Source organism: Carcharhinus amblyrhynchos, chromosome 11 (assembly GCF_965287045.1).
Source record: "Carcharhinus amblyrhynchos chromosome 11, sCarAmb.v2.hapA, whole genome shotgun sequence".
Classification (NCBI taxonomy): Eukaryota; Metazoa; Chordata; class Chondrichthyes; order Carcharhiniformes; family Carcharhinidae; genus Carcharhinus; species Carcharhinus amblyrhynchos.
In genome coordinates, this window is record NC_137334.1 from 27,240,536 (window position 1) to 27,252,731 (window position 12,196).

The window sequence follows — 12,196 nt, forward strand, 5'->3', positions numbered from 1 at the left end:
GTCCAGCTTATACAACTGCTCCTCTTTCTCCTGTGGGCTGTTGGGACACTTCCAATATTGTGATTTCACCCTTCATATTCCTGAGCTCCACCCATATCGTCTCACTGCAAGATCCCTCCAATGTGTCGTCCCTCAATGCAGCTGTGATGTGCTCCCTAATCAGCAATGCAAATCTCCTACCCCTTCTGCTTCCCCATCTGTCCCACCTAAAACAACGATATTGTGGAATGTTAAGCTGCCAGTCCTATCTCTCCTTTAACGATATCTCTGTAATTGCAACAACATCATAATTCCATGCAGTAATCCAGGCTCTCAGTTTGTCTGTCTACTTGTTATACTTCTTGCATTGAAGCAAATGCATTCCAGACTTCCAGCCCCGCTGAGCTTTGTGGCTTCCCTCTGCCTGCTCTTACTTTGTGCTGTGTTTATGTCAGTCTCATTTTCTTCTCCAGTCTCTGCACTTACTGAGCTGCTGTTCTGGTTCCCACCTCCCTGCTACTCTAGTTTAAATCCTTCAGAACAGCACTAGCAAACCTCCTGCCCAGGATATTGCTGCCCCTCCAGTTCAGGTGCAAGCCATCCTGCTTTTACAGCTCATACCTTCGCCAGAAGTCATTCCAGTCATCTATACATCTAAAGCCTTCACTCTTACACCAGCTCTTTAGCCACATGTTCAACTGTACCATCTCCCTGTTCAAAGCCCCAGTAGCATGTGGCACAGGGAATAATCCTGAGATTACTATCCTAGAAGTCCTGGTCTTAAGCTCCCTACCTAAATGCTTGAATTGTCTTTGCAGGACTCTTCCCTCTTCCTGCCTATGTCATTAGTGCCAATGTAGACAATGACATCTGTTGGTCTACTCTCCCATTTCAGGATGCCCCCACACAGAGGCAACACCATTCTACAGTCCCGTTTCCAGCCACAGGAACACCTATCTGTTCCCCTGACTATTGTCCATTGACTGTTGTCTACTTATCTTTGATACCTCCACGTGTTTGGCAGTGTTTCAGGACATTCATGACTTCCAGATACGTTTTTAAACCCTTATTTTCTAAGGCTAAGTTTAATTTAAATTTAACTACATATGTTTTTTATGTAACTTTCTTCAACACTGCTGCCATTCACTTCTGCTTGCCTAATGTTCAAAGACACCACCCACCATTATGCCAGATGCCACCACAAGATGTGTCCTTGCATCAGTGTTCCTGTTTTTGGGTATCAGGATTCAAAGTTGTGATTCCATCCCTGCCTCCTATCCTCATTTTGCTCCTCCTGACTCTCCTACCTGAGTCCTGCTATATCCTTTCCACAGCTCTGCAGGCTTAGCGGAATTTATCTTGAAAATGATTGTAATGCTACATTCTATTTATAGTACTAAAGAAACTGGCCCGTGGAAGGGATGAGGAGATGGGAAGAAAAGGGGTGGAAAGGAAAGGGGATATGAGAGGGAGGTTGGGCAACATGAATGAAAAAGAACATAAGAACTATGTACAGGTGTAGGCAATTTAACCCTTCAAGCCTGCTCCGCCATTTAATATGACCATGGCTGATCTCACCTTGGGGAGGCGATGACCTAGTGCTATTATCACTAGACTGTTAATCCAGAAATTTAGCTAATGTTCTGGGGACCTGGGTTCGAATCCTGCCACAGCAGATGGTGGAATCTGAATTCATTAAAAAATATCTGGAATTAAGAATCTACTGATGACTGTGAATCCAGTCAATTGTCAGAAAAACCCAACTGGTTCACTAATGTCCTTTAGAGAAGGAAATCTACTGTCTTTATCAGGTCTGGCCTACATGTGACTCCAGACCCACAGCAATGTGATTGACTCTCAACTGCCTTCTGAGATGGCCAAGTAAGACACTCAGTTCAAGGGCAACTAGAGATGGGCAATAAATGCTAGAGAGCCAGTGACTCCCGTGTCCCACAAATGAATAAAAAAATCTTGACCTCAATTTCACTTTCCTGCCCATTTACCATAGCCCTTCAAACCTTTTCTAATTAAATATCCAGTCCAAGACAGCACCAGAGCGAGGAGACTTCTTGCAAGCTGTGCCTAGCATACCTTCTAATTCTGCCTTTTACTCTTGTTCTAGGCTTCTGAAACTTCATTCTAACTCTTTTAAACTACACCCTAGCTATGACCATAACACTACATTCTGCACTCTCTCGTTTCCTTCTCTATCAATGGTATGTTTTGTCTGTATAGTGCACAAGAAGCAATATTTTTCACTGCATGTTGAAAGATTGACAATAATAAATCAAATCAAATCAGATATCTATCCACCAATTCCTTAAATTTACAAAATGTCCTGGCATCCACCATGCTCTGAGGTAGTGAATTCTACAAATCATAATTACTGCTGAACAACCTCACCGGCTCCGATAAGCTAATTTTATAAGCGTGCAGTATCATTCCCGCATAATATACAAAGAACAAAGTAAAGTACAGCACAGGAACTGGCCTTTTAGCCCACCAAGCCTGTGCCAATCATGATTCTTTGTGAGAAGGAATTTTCCATCATCTCTGTTTTAAATCTGCTACCTCTTATCCTAAAACTATGACCTCTTGTTCTAGATTACCTACAAGAGGAAACCTCCTCGCCACGTCTACTTTGCAATTTCCCCTCATCATTTTGTTCACTTCAATTAGATCTCCTCTCATGCTTCTAAACTCCAGGGAGTATTGGCCTAAAGTGCCCAATCTCTCTTCATAAGACAAACTTTTCTTATCTCTGGAATCAATCTTATGATGATGTGGAGATGCCGGCGTTGGACTGGGATAAACACCTGTCTGGAGACAATACACATCTCTTTAACCTATGCTTAATGCTATCTCCACTCACATTGTCTGCAGCTTTAAGACTTGATTAGCTGTAAAGACTCGCAATCTAATCAGTATTCTGTAAACTGAGTGTGTGTCTTTATATGCCCTGTTTGTGATCAGAACTCCCCACTCACCTGCTGAAGGGCAGAACCCCGAAAGATAGTGGTGTTTGCTACCAAATAAACCAGTTGGACTTTAACCTGGTGTTGTGAGACTTCTTACTGTATCAATCTTGTGATGATGTGGATGTGCCGGCGTTGGACTGGGGTAAACACAGTAAAAAGTCTGACAACACCAGGTTTTAGTCCAACCGATTTATTTGATAGTAAACGCACAACCTTTCGAGGTTTCCCTCTTCATCAGGTGAACAGAGAGTTCTGGCCTCGGACAGAGCATATAAAGCACAGTTCAATCTTGTGAACCAGAGAAGGGAGAAAACCTGTTTATTTTAAATATACAATTAGCATTTCAGAAACAGTTTTGTGATTTAGTTTTGTGATTTATTATTCAGTTAAAAATGCTGACTAGTAAATGTGACTAACTTGATCACAATTTAGCCACTAGCACTAGTTTCAGTGGAACACAACTTTCCTTACAGGCAAATGGACTTTGGTGTACATGTACATTTCTACAGGTAATAAAATATTGGCATGAAATTTAATTTGATGGATTTTACAGCATTACAAAATGTATGCACTCATCATCATTACTGTGTAAAAGTTACAGCAGCTTCCGACATCTACACACAAGCAATTAAGTGTGGAAATCTGATTCTTTCATAGGATATTCTGTTTCAATTTTGCTGATGTGGAATCGATACATAGTCAATGATTTGACATGAATTTCAAATTTTTACATATTATTCTTGCTGTAAAAATCATTTAAAATGTTAAATTTTGTTCAATGAAGCGCAACTGAGCTTTTAGTGATGTTTGAAATCATAATTACTGCTGAACAACCTCATTGATGCCAAAGAGCTAATTTTATAAGTTTGCAGTGTCATTGCCTCATAGTATACAAAGAACAAAGAAACAGGAACAGGCCGTTTAGCCCTCCAAGCCTGTGCCAATCATGATTGCCTAACTAAACTAAAAAAAACCTTCTGTCCTTAGTGCATATCCCTGTTTTCCCTTCCTATTCATGTACCCATCCAGATACTTCTTAAATGTTCTGCCTGCTCCACCAGCTCCTCTGGCAGTGCATCCAGGCACCCACCACTCTCCTCGTAAAAAGCCTCCCCTTAAAAAAAGCCTCTGACTATCCACCCTATCTATGCCTCTCATAATTTTGTTGACCTCCATCAAGTTTCCCCTCAGCCTCTGTCTTTCAAGTGAAAACAATCCTAGTTTATTCAACCTCTCCTCATAGCCAACATCCTCGAGACCAGGCAACATCCTGGTGAACCTTCTTTGCACTCTCTCCAAAGCTTCCATGTCCTTCTGATAATGTGGTGACCAGAACTGCACGCAATACTCCAAATGCAGCCTAACTATATATTGCTGCAACATTTCCCAACTCTCGTACTCAATGCCCCAGTCGATGAAGGCAAGCATACCATATGCCTTCTTAATGACCTTGGCCACCTGTGTTGCCACTTTAGGGAACTGCGGACCTCCAAGTCCAGATCCCTCTGTATGTTCATGTTCTTTAGAGTTCTGCCATTTACAGTATAATTCACACCTAAACTTAATCCTCTAAAATGCATCACTTTACATTGTCCAGATTAAACTCCATCTGCCATTTCTGTGCAAAAGTCTCCAATCTATTAATATGCTGTTGTATCCTCTGCCAATCTCTGGCACTATCAGCAACTCCACCAATCTTCATGTCATCCGCAAACTTGTTAATCAGACCACTCACATTTTCCTCCAGATCATTTATATGTACTACAAATAACAGATGTCCGAGCACTAATCCCTATGGAACACCGCTAGCTACCGATCTCCATTCTGAAAATCTCCCTTCTACCACTACTTTCTGTCTTCTATGACCAACCCAGTTCTGTATCCATCTAGCCAGCCCACCCCAAATCTCATATTGTTTTCAAATTTGCATTTGTTTTTAAATATTTGATTTTTCATGTTAATTTATTATATTTCAGCTTCTACCTTAACCCCATGTTAAAATTTCCAATTTTTTATTTTGCTTAGTGGAAAATTAAATTGAATTATAATCTGTGATTTTTACTTTCTGCTTTATTATCTGAGGATTTTAAAATCTGATTTCCTGATCAGTCTTCTTCATTACTTAACTGTTGCTGGATGCCACAGATCTTCTAGAACCCACTAAATCTTTGTGAGCTGCTTTCTTGAAGTCAATGGCAAGTTCTGTCTCTCTATTACTTACACAATTGCTGGCATATACTTTTGTAATCCAGAATACAAAGTCATTTCTAATAGGGGCTGAAGTTCTGTAATGGTTGCACCAGTCCACTGCGGGCATTATGGCAAGAGACTGGTAGAATTTCACTCCCTCCAACTTATTTTGCTCTTAATGTTATAATAGTGGAGTTTTAAGAATGAAGATTTTGAATTTACAATAGGAATACAAGGAAAAAGTAAACAATTTGCTTTGGTACTTCGTTTAGAGAAAAACAAACTGATCTCATCCAAAACTTTTTTATAAATTTGCAAGAGTTCTTTTCTCCCCTTTATGAGACAATGACTGCTTTAAGCAGAAACTAACTTGGATTGAAATATTTTATGATGAAATCAATTCTAAGATGAACATATAGCTATTTCCTCCAAATATCTAAAAGGAAACCGTAATTCTTAATTTATCATTCACTACTCTTATATGATTTCTGTTCATTTTACTTTAATACAGGAGAAAGAAGGCAGAACAAGGAGAGCAAAGAAACTGCAAGTTAGTTGTTGAAGAATGGTCCATAAGCAATCAAACACTCTCCACTGATGTTGTGAAGGGACTGTTAGACAAGGTATTCACTCTCAATGCTCACCTTAGTGAATCTTGTTCTGTCACTGTCAGAGTTGCGTCCACAGTAGATAATTAATAGATAAGTACTAAGTCAGATCAATGAGATAGTAGCCCAAAACTTCCAATCACAGCTAGAACCGCTGTGCCTGACACAGATCACACAGTAAACTACACATTTACATCCATTTAAAAGGCTCCAATCCACTTCTGATCCCCAGTGCTGAAGAGTTTCCTCAGTGCAGGAATCTTCAAAGAAAGCAGCAAAGAAAATCCACACAGAAGCCACACACACATTTTACAGCGCTCGTTGCCATGTTCTGGTAAGTTTTTAAATCTCCCCACAGGCTTCTCAATGTGTTAGTAAATTGGTGTGTAGTTTTGTAAATAGGTGTGTCAGTTTGTAAATGGGTGGGTGGATAAGGTGGCAACTGGGTAGGGTGGTGGATGGGTAGGGAAGTAATTGGGTAGGGTTGGTCAAGAGGGATTGTCAGGTCAGTGATAATCAAGTCAGGTCATGGGGAGTGTAAATTGGGTTTTCTGAGAAGGACGGGGAGTCTATGAGGAGTCTTCTTATTGTTCCTTAAGTGGTTTAAATGGGGGTTGTTTATGTTTACTCTGGGGTTAGTTTTATGGCCCTGCATTGTTAGGAGGAAAACTGGTTGGCAGGTCTGGTGACAGGAGCTCTTTCATTTTCAGTTCTGAGCTACTGTTAGTTTTTAGAAAGGACAGCAAACTGAAAAGAAGTGTTTCTCTCCCTGATTTATTTGGACATTCTGCTGGTTATGTGAAAACAAGGTCTTCCTTCCTGGACTAGAAAGCCTGCTGTCAGTGGCTTGACCAGAGTCTCCCTGGGATTCTGGGAAGCTGTTTTGACTTCGATCTATTCTGGGTGTGTCAAAAGAACTACTAGAACTTTCAAGACTGAGAGTTTTCAATTCTCTAACCAAAGGACTCAATTCTAGTATCATGTAAGCATTAGACTTTCTGTGTTGAACTTGTTTAAAGGGTTTTTCTATGGAAAGTTTTGGTTTGATTGGAACATCTTAGATATATTTATTAAGGGCTATGCATTATCATGGTTGTTTTGTTTTGTTTTTCATTGATAAAAGTTGTTGCTAATTTTCTTTCCATAATGTTAACTATATTCTTAATTAAACTTTGTTTAAAAAAGGGTACCTAGTGAGTCATTTGAATCATACCTGAAATGAAACATATCAAGCTTATCCTAGCCAAATTCAAGATGCAAAACTTATGATCCAGACAGGCTCTTTAAAACACTTTGGAGTTTCTGATCTGAACCATAACACTTTTCTTATTGCTTGTTCTTGCTATGCGATAATAGAGCTCCACTCTTGAAGTTGCTTAATAGGTAACCTCACTGAGCCACCAACTGCTGCATATGTTCCTTATGCACATTACTGCCAACCAGTTTTTAAAAATATAAGAATGTGTTAGTTTTGAAACTGACAGAAATGCAGTTTTTGCTTCAGTGTTGTTTAATTTTAGGTGAATGATTTAGCTTTAAAATTTCAATCTTGGTGTTTGCAATGGAATTGCTGTCACAAATATATACTCTGCATACATAGTAGTAACAACTACTGGCTGGACAGACATATCTTTCACAGTTGTGACCAGAGTGGATGTATTTCACTTCTATGAGCAAAATGACAACATTTGCTGATTTATTTGGGAGGCAGAGTGTGTTGCTCAGACTTAGAAGGCAGTAAATTTAGTGTATGTGTCAACTTTACCAGAACAAACCCTTTCTAAAATATACAATAAATTCCAATGGAAGTGTACACAGTCAAAATAATTCAGTACAAGGAGCCATAGGAGGAATGCAGCCCCCTTTCTGGAGTTGCACATCACACAGTTACTTTGGGGCAATGTTCAGTACAAGGGAGTGCTGTGCGATAATGGAGCTCCACTCCTGAAATTGCTTAATAGGTAATCTCACTGAGCCACCAGCTGCTGCACATGTGTATATGTTCCTTCTGCACATTACTGCCCAACCAGTTTTTAAAAGTATAAGAATGTGTTTGTTTTGAAATTGACAGAAATGCAATTTTTGCTTCTGTGTTGTTTAATTTTAGGTGAATGATTTAGCCAAAAAAGGAATGAAGTTTATTGGATTTTTAAATCAACTCAGTTCCCAGTCAAAGAACTGCAATGGCACAAAATCATCAAGAGAACCTGATACAGATTGCGGACAGGATGTCTACTTAAAATTGCCAGATCAAAGAAAGCATAATCCTGAGAACTACATAAAATGCAATGAGGGGACTTTGATCAGAAAAGCTGTGGAATTTGCTGCAGAAGGAGAACACTTATGCAATAAAGTCACTAATGTTTTAGAGAATGGGCCAGTCACAGATGAAGATCTTTTACATGGGAGAGAGAAAGGAATTGGAAATGAAAGCTGCCCACCTGGCCAACCAAAGGAAGGTTTGTCTTATTTATTGATCTTTAAAAATCAGTCTCCTCTTTCCTCTTTCATTCTGTGGTTAAAAATGGTATTTATTTGCAGACTACATTTTCATGTAGTCAGATACTCAAATATAGAAAGTTCACTCCAGTTTCATTATTATGGAACATCTGTTACAGTGTATGTCCAGATGAAATATAATCTGAAAAAGTTATACTCAATCCAGGATCCTATATAAGAATGAACCACTCTTAATACAAACAGAGGAATGACAAACTTTTTTTTATTTTGAGCGCGTACAGCTAGATTCTAATGCAAACTGTAGTGCGGTTTAAGTATCTGATCCTGTAGGGAACCCTTTGAGGGTCACATGCATGTCAAACTGAGGATGGAAAATCAGCTTATATTTCTGATATTGTTGTTCCTGTAAAAGCTCATGATGTAGAGGGTAGTATATTGGCATGGATTGAAGATTGACCAGCTAATAGGAAGCAAAGGATGGGTGTAAATGGGCCTTTTTTCTGATTGGCAAGATGTAACAAGTGATGTGCTACAGACATCAGTGCTAGGGCCTCAATATCTTACAATTTATATAATTGACTTTGATGAAGAGACCAAAGATATGGTTGCTAAATTTGCTGTTAATACAAAGAAAGGTAGGATAGTAAGATGTGAAAAGGACACAAGAAGGCCACAACAGGATGCAGATAGGTTGTGAGTGGGCAAAGATCTAGCAAATGGAGTATAATGCGAGAAAGTGTGAAATGGTCCATTTCGGCAAACAAAATAAAAAAAGAAACATATTATCTCAATGGTGAGAGATTGCAGAGCTCTGAGATGCATAAGGATATGGACATTCTTGTGCATGAATTGCAAAAAGCTAGCATGCACGTACAGCACCTAATTAGAAAGCTCACAGACGGTTATCAAACGTCTCAAGGGGAATTGAATACAGAAGTAGGATGGTTATGTTTCAGTTATACACGGTATCGGTGAGATTATGTCTGGAGTACTGTGTACAATATCGAACTCCTTATTTAAGGAAGGATATAAATGTATTAGAAGCAATTCAGAGAAGGTTTACTGGACTAATACCTGGGTTAGACTAATTGTTTTCAGTTGGACAGGCTAGGCTTCTATCTACTGGAGTTTTGAAGAATAAGAGGTGACTTCAATTAAACATATAAATTCCTGACGGGTCTTGACAGGGTGCATCTGGAGAGGAAGGTTTAATTTGTGAGAGAATCCAGAACTAGGTGTCACTTTAAAAATAAGGGGTGATCCAGTTAAGACAGAAATAAGGAGATATTTTTTCTGTCAGAAAGTCATGAGTCTTTGGAACTCTCTTCCTGAAAAGGCAGTGGAAGCATTCTTTGAATATTTTTAAAGCGGAGATAGATTCTTGATAAGCAAAGGGGAAGTGGTGAAAGGTTATGGGATGTAGGTGGGAGAGAGGAGTTGAAGTTGCAATCAGCCATGATCTCATTGAATGGCAGAACAGGCTCATAGAAACATAGAAAACAAGAACTGGAGGAGGTCATTTGGCCTTCGAGACTGCTCATTCATTACGATTCTGGTTGATCATCCAACTCAATAGCGTGATCTTGCTGTGTCCCCCATATCCTTTGATCCCCTTTGCCTCAAGTGGGACATCTAACTGTTTCTTGAAAACATACAAGGTGTTGGCCTCAACTACCTTCCTGACAAGTTCCATAGGCTGACCACTCCCTGGGTGAAAAGATTTCTCTTTATCTCTGTCCTAAACAGTTTACACTGTAGCCTTAGACTGTGACCCTGGATTCCGGGCTCCCCCTCATCGGAAACATCCTTCTTGCATCTACCCTGTCTAGTCCTGTTAGAGTTTTATAGGTTTCCATGAGAACCCCCCTCATTCTTCTAAACTCCATTGAATACATTCCCAACTGACTCAATCTCTCCTCATACATCAATCCTGCCATCCCAGGAATCAGTCTGGTAAACTTTCTCTGCACTCCCTCTGCAGCAAGAATATCCTTCTTCAGATAAGGAGACTAGAACTGCACACAATGGCCGTTATTCTCCCAAAAGTGCTGAATTGGTGGGAGAACCAATTCAGTTCTAAATCCCAACTGTTTTCTCAGTTCAGCTTCTCACCTCATTCTGTGCACTGTTGAGGTCCCAGTCACTCATTAAGCCTTGTGGAGCGGGGCCTATTCACGCCAAAGAGCCTGAAATCAGGATGTGCAGGAACCCATGCATGCGCATATCACTGGGAGATCACATAAAAGACATCCCAGCATCCAGATCACTGCCATCCAAACCCCAGACACATCGCTGGCCCCCACAACCCCCCCACACTCATCGTTGGCTCCTACAATCCTCCCACACACACTACTGGCCCCCACAACCCCCTCCACCTCCCCAACACATTGCTGGGCCCCACAAGCCTCCAACACACACAATACTGACCTCATTGCTGGCCCCTACAACTCCCCCACAGAAACAAGGCTGGCCTCATCGCTGCCACCCCACCTTGTCTCGCCCCACACACAGACATGGCCGCCTGCTCTCCTCATCTCCCATGGACCTGGATAATGCGGGTATGCAATCCCTCCATCCCTTAAACATACTATCCCCACTGCTGCCCTGCAGAGAACTAGCAATGTGCTGACATGCACAATCCTAGCTTGTGATCATTCCATCTTGAGTGGGAGTCTTGAGTATTGCACACCACCACCAGACCACCTCCCCCCTGCAACCCCACACACACACACACACACACACACACAGCAGCTAATCCATTAGGAGTCCTAAGAATTGCACCTCCCCTGAACACAACAGCCTATTGAATGGCAGCCAATCAGCAACTTGAGGGATGAATGACATTCAACTGAATGCAGCCTTCAAAATCTCTCAAGTATTTGTTGCCAACCGGCCCATAACTGGCCACATTCACAGCACCTGCAGTCCCCTAATAAGCCAGAACTGTATATAAGCTGCAGGAATGGACACACAGCCAGTCACACCTCAAAGATGGCTGCATGGAAACTGGCTCCAAGATTTTTGGAGGCAGACCAGGAGCACCTGCTAGATGCCATAGAATGAAGCATGATTGTCTGTTCCTAACCTGGGGGTGCAGCTGCCAAGGCATTGTGGGAGGAGATGGCAGAAGCAGTGAATGCCAGGAGTCTGACACTGCGCTCTGGCCAGCAGTGTCGAAAAAGATGTACGACATTCTGCAAGCAGCAAGGGTGAAAGAGCATCCCACTTGGAACCTGCAGATGCTTGGCATGGAATTCCAACCCTGCCTAGACACCTGAAGGGCATTCCCGAGGAACAGAATTTAACCCCTTCCTCTCATCCCTCAACGAGCACCCTTCAGTGGAGTCCGTTTTCCCCGGAACTGTCAGCATAATGCCCGAGACACAGGCAAGCATTGCACACCATGTACTACAATGTGTTGATGCTTGCTATCCACCTAGTGTCCCCACAGGAAAAGAAAATCCACAGCACATGGGAGACAACACAGACTGGTGGTGCTGTGCCTGACCTGGGGCAGCTGAATAGCATGGAGGAGCATGCCATGGAGCTGGCAGGGGATGATGGCAGTAAGAAGTTTAACAACACCAGGTTAAAGTCCAACAGGTTTATTTGGTAGCACAAGCCACAAGCTTTCGGAGCGCTGCTCCTTCATCAGATGAGTGGGAGTCATGTTCATGAACAGGGCATATAAAAACACAAACTCAATTTACAAGATAATGGTTCGAATGCGAGTCTATACAGGTAATCAAGTCTAAAAGATACAGATAATGTGACTGGAGAGAGCATTAAGCACAGGTTAAAGAGATGTGTATTGTCTCCAGACAGGACAGTTAGTGAGATTATGTAAGCCAGGCAAGTCATGTGGGTTACAGATAATGTGACATGAACCCCAGATCCCAATTAAGGCTGTCCTCATGTGTGTGGAACTTGACTATCAGTTTTTGCTCAGTGATTCTGCTTTGTCGTGTGTCGTGAAGGCCG

The 12,196-nt window shown here is 41.4% G+C and overlaps 1 protein-coding gene across 1 annotated transcript in view; it reads left to right on the plus strand.

Annotated features, from left to right (window-relative positions):
- rftn2 (raftlin family member 2) overlaps nt 1–12,196 on the plus strand; it is a 104,040-nt gene that overhangs the window by 23,804 nt on the left and 68,040 nt on the right. Inside the window, exons 5-6 of the mRNA XM_080198776.1 lie at nt 5,659–5,770; nt 7,863–8,214. Of these exons, the coding sequence (XP_080054902.1) occupies nt 5,659–5,770; nt 7,863–8,214 (464 nt within the window). The remainder of the gene's footprint in view (nt 1–5,658; nt 5,771–7,862; nt 8,215–12,196) is intronic.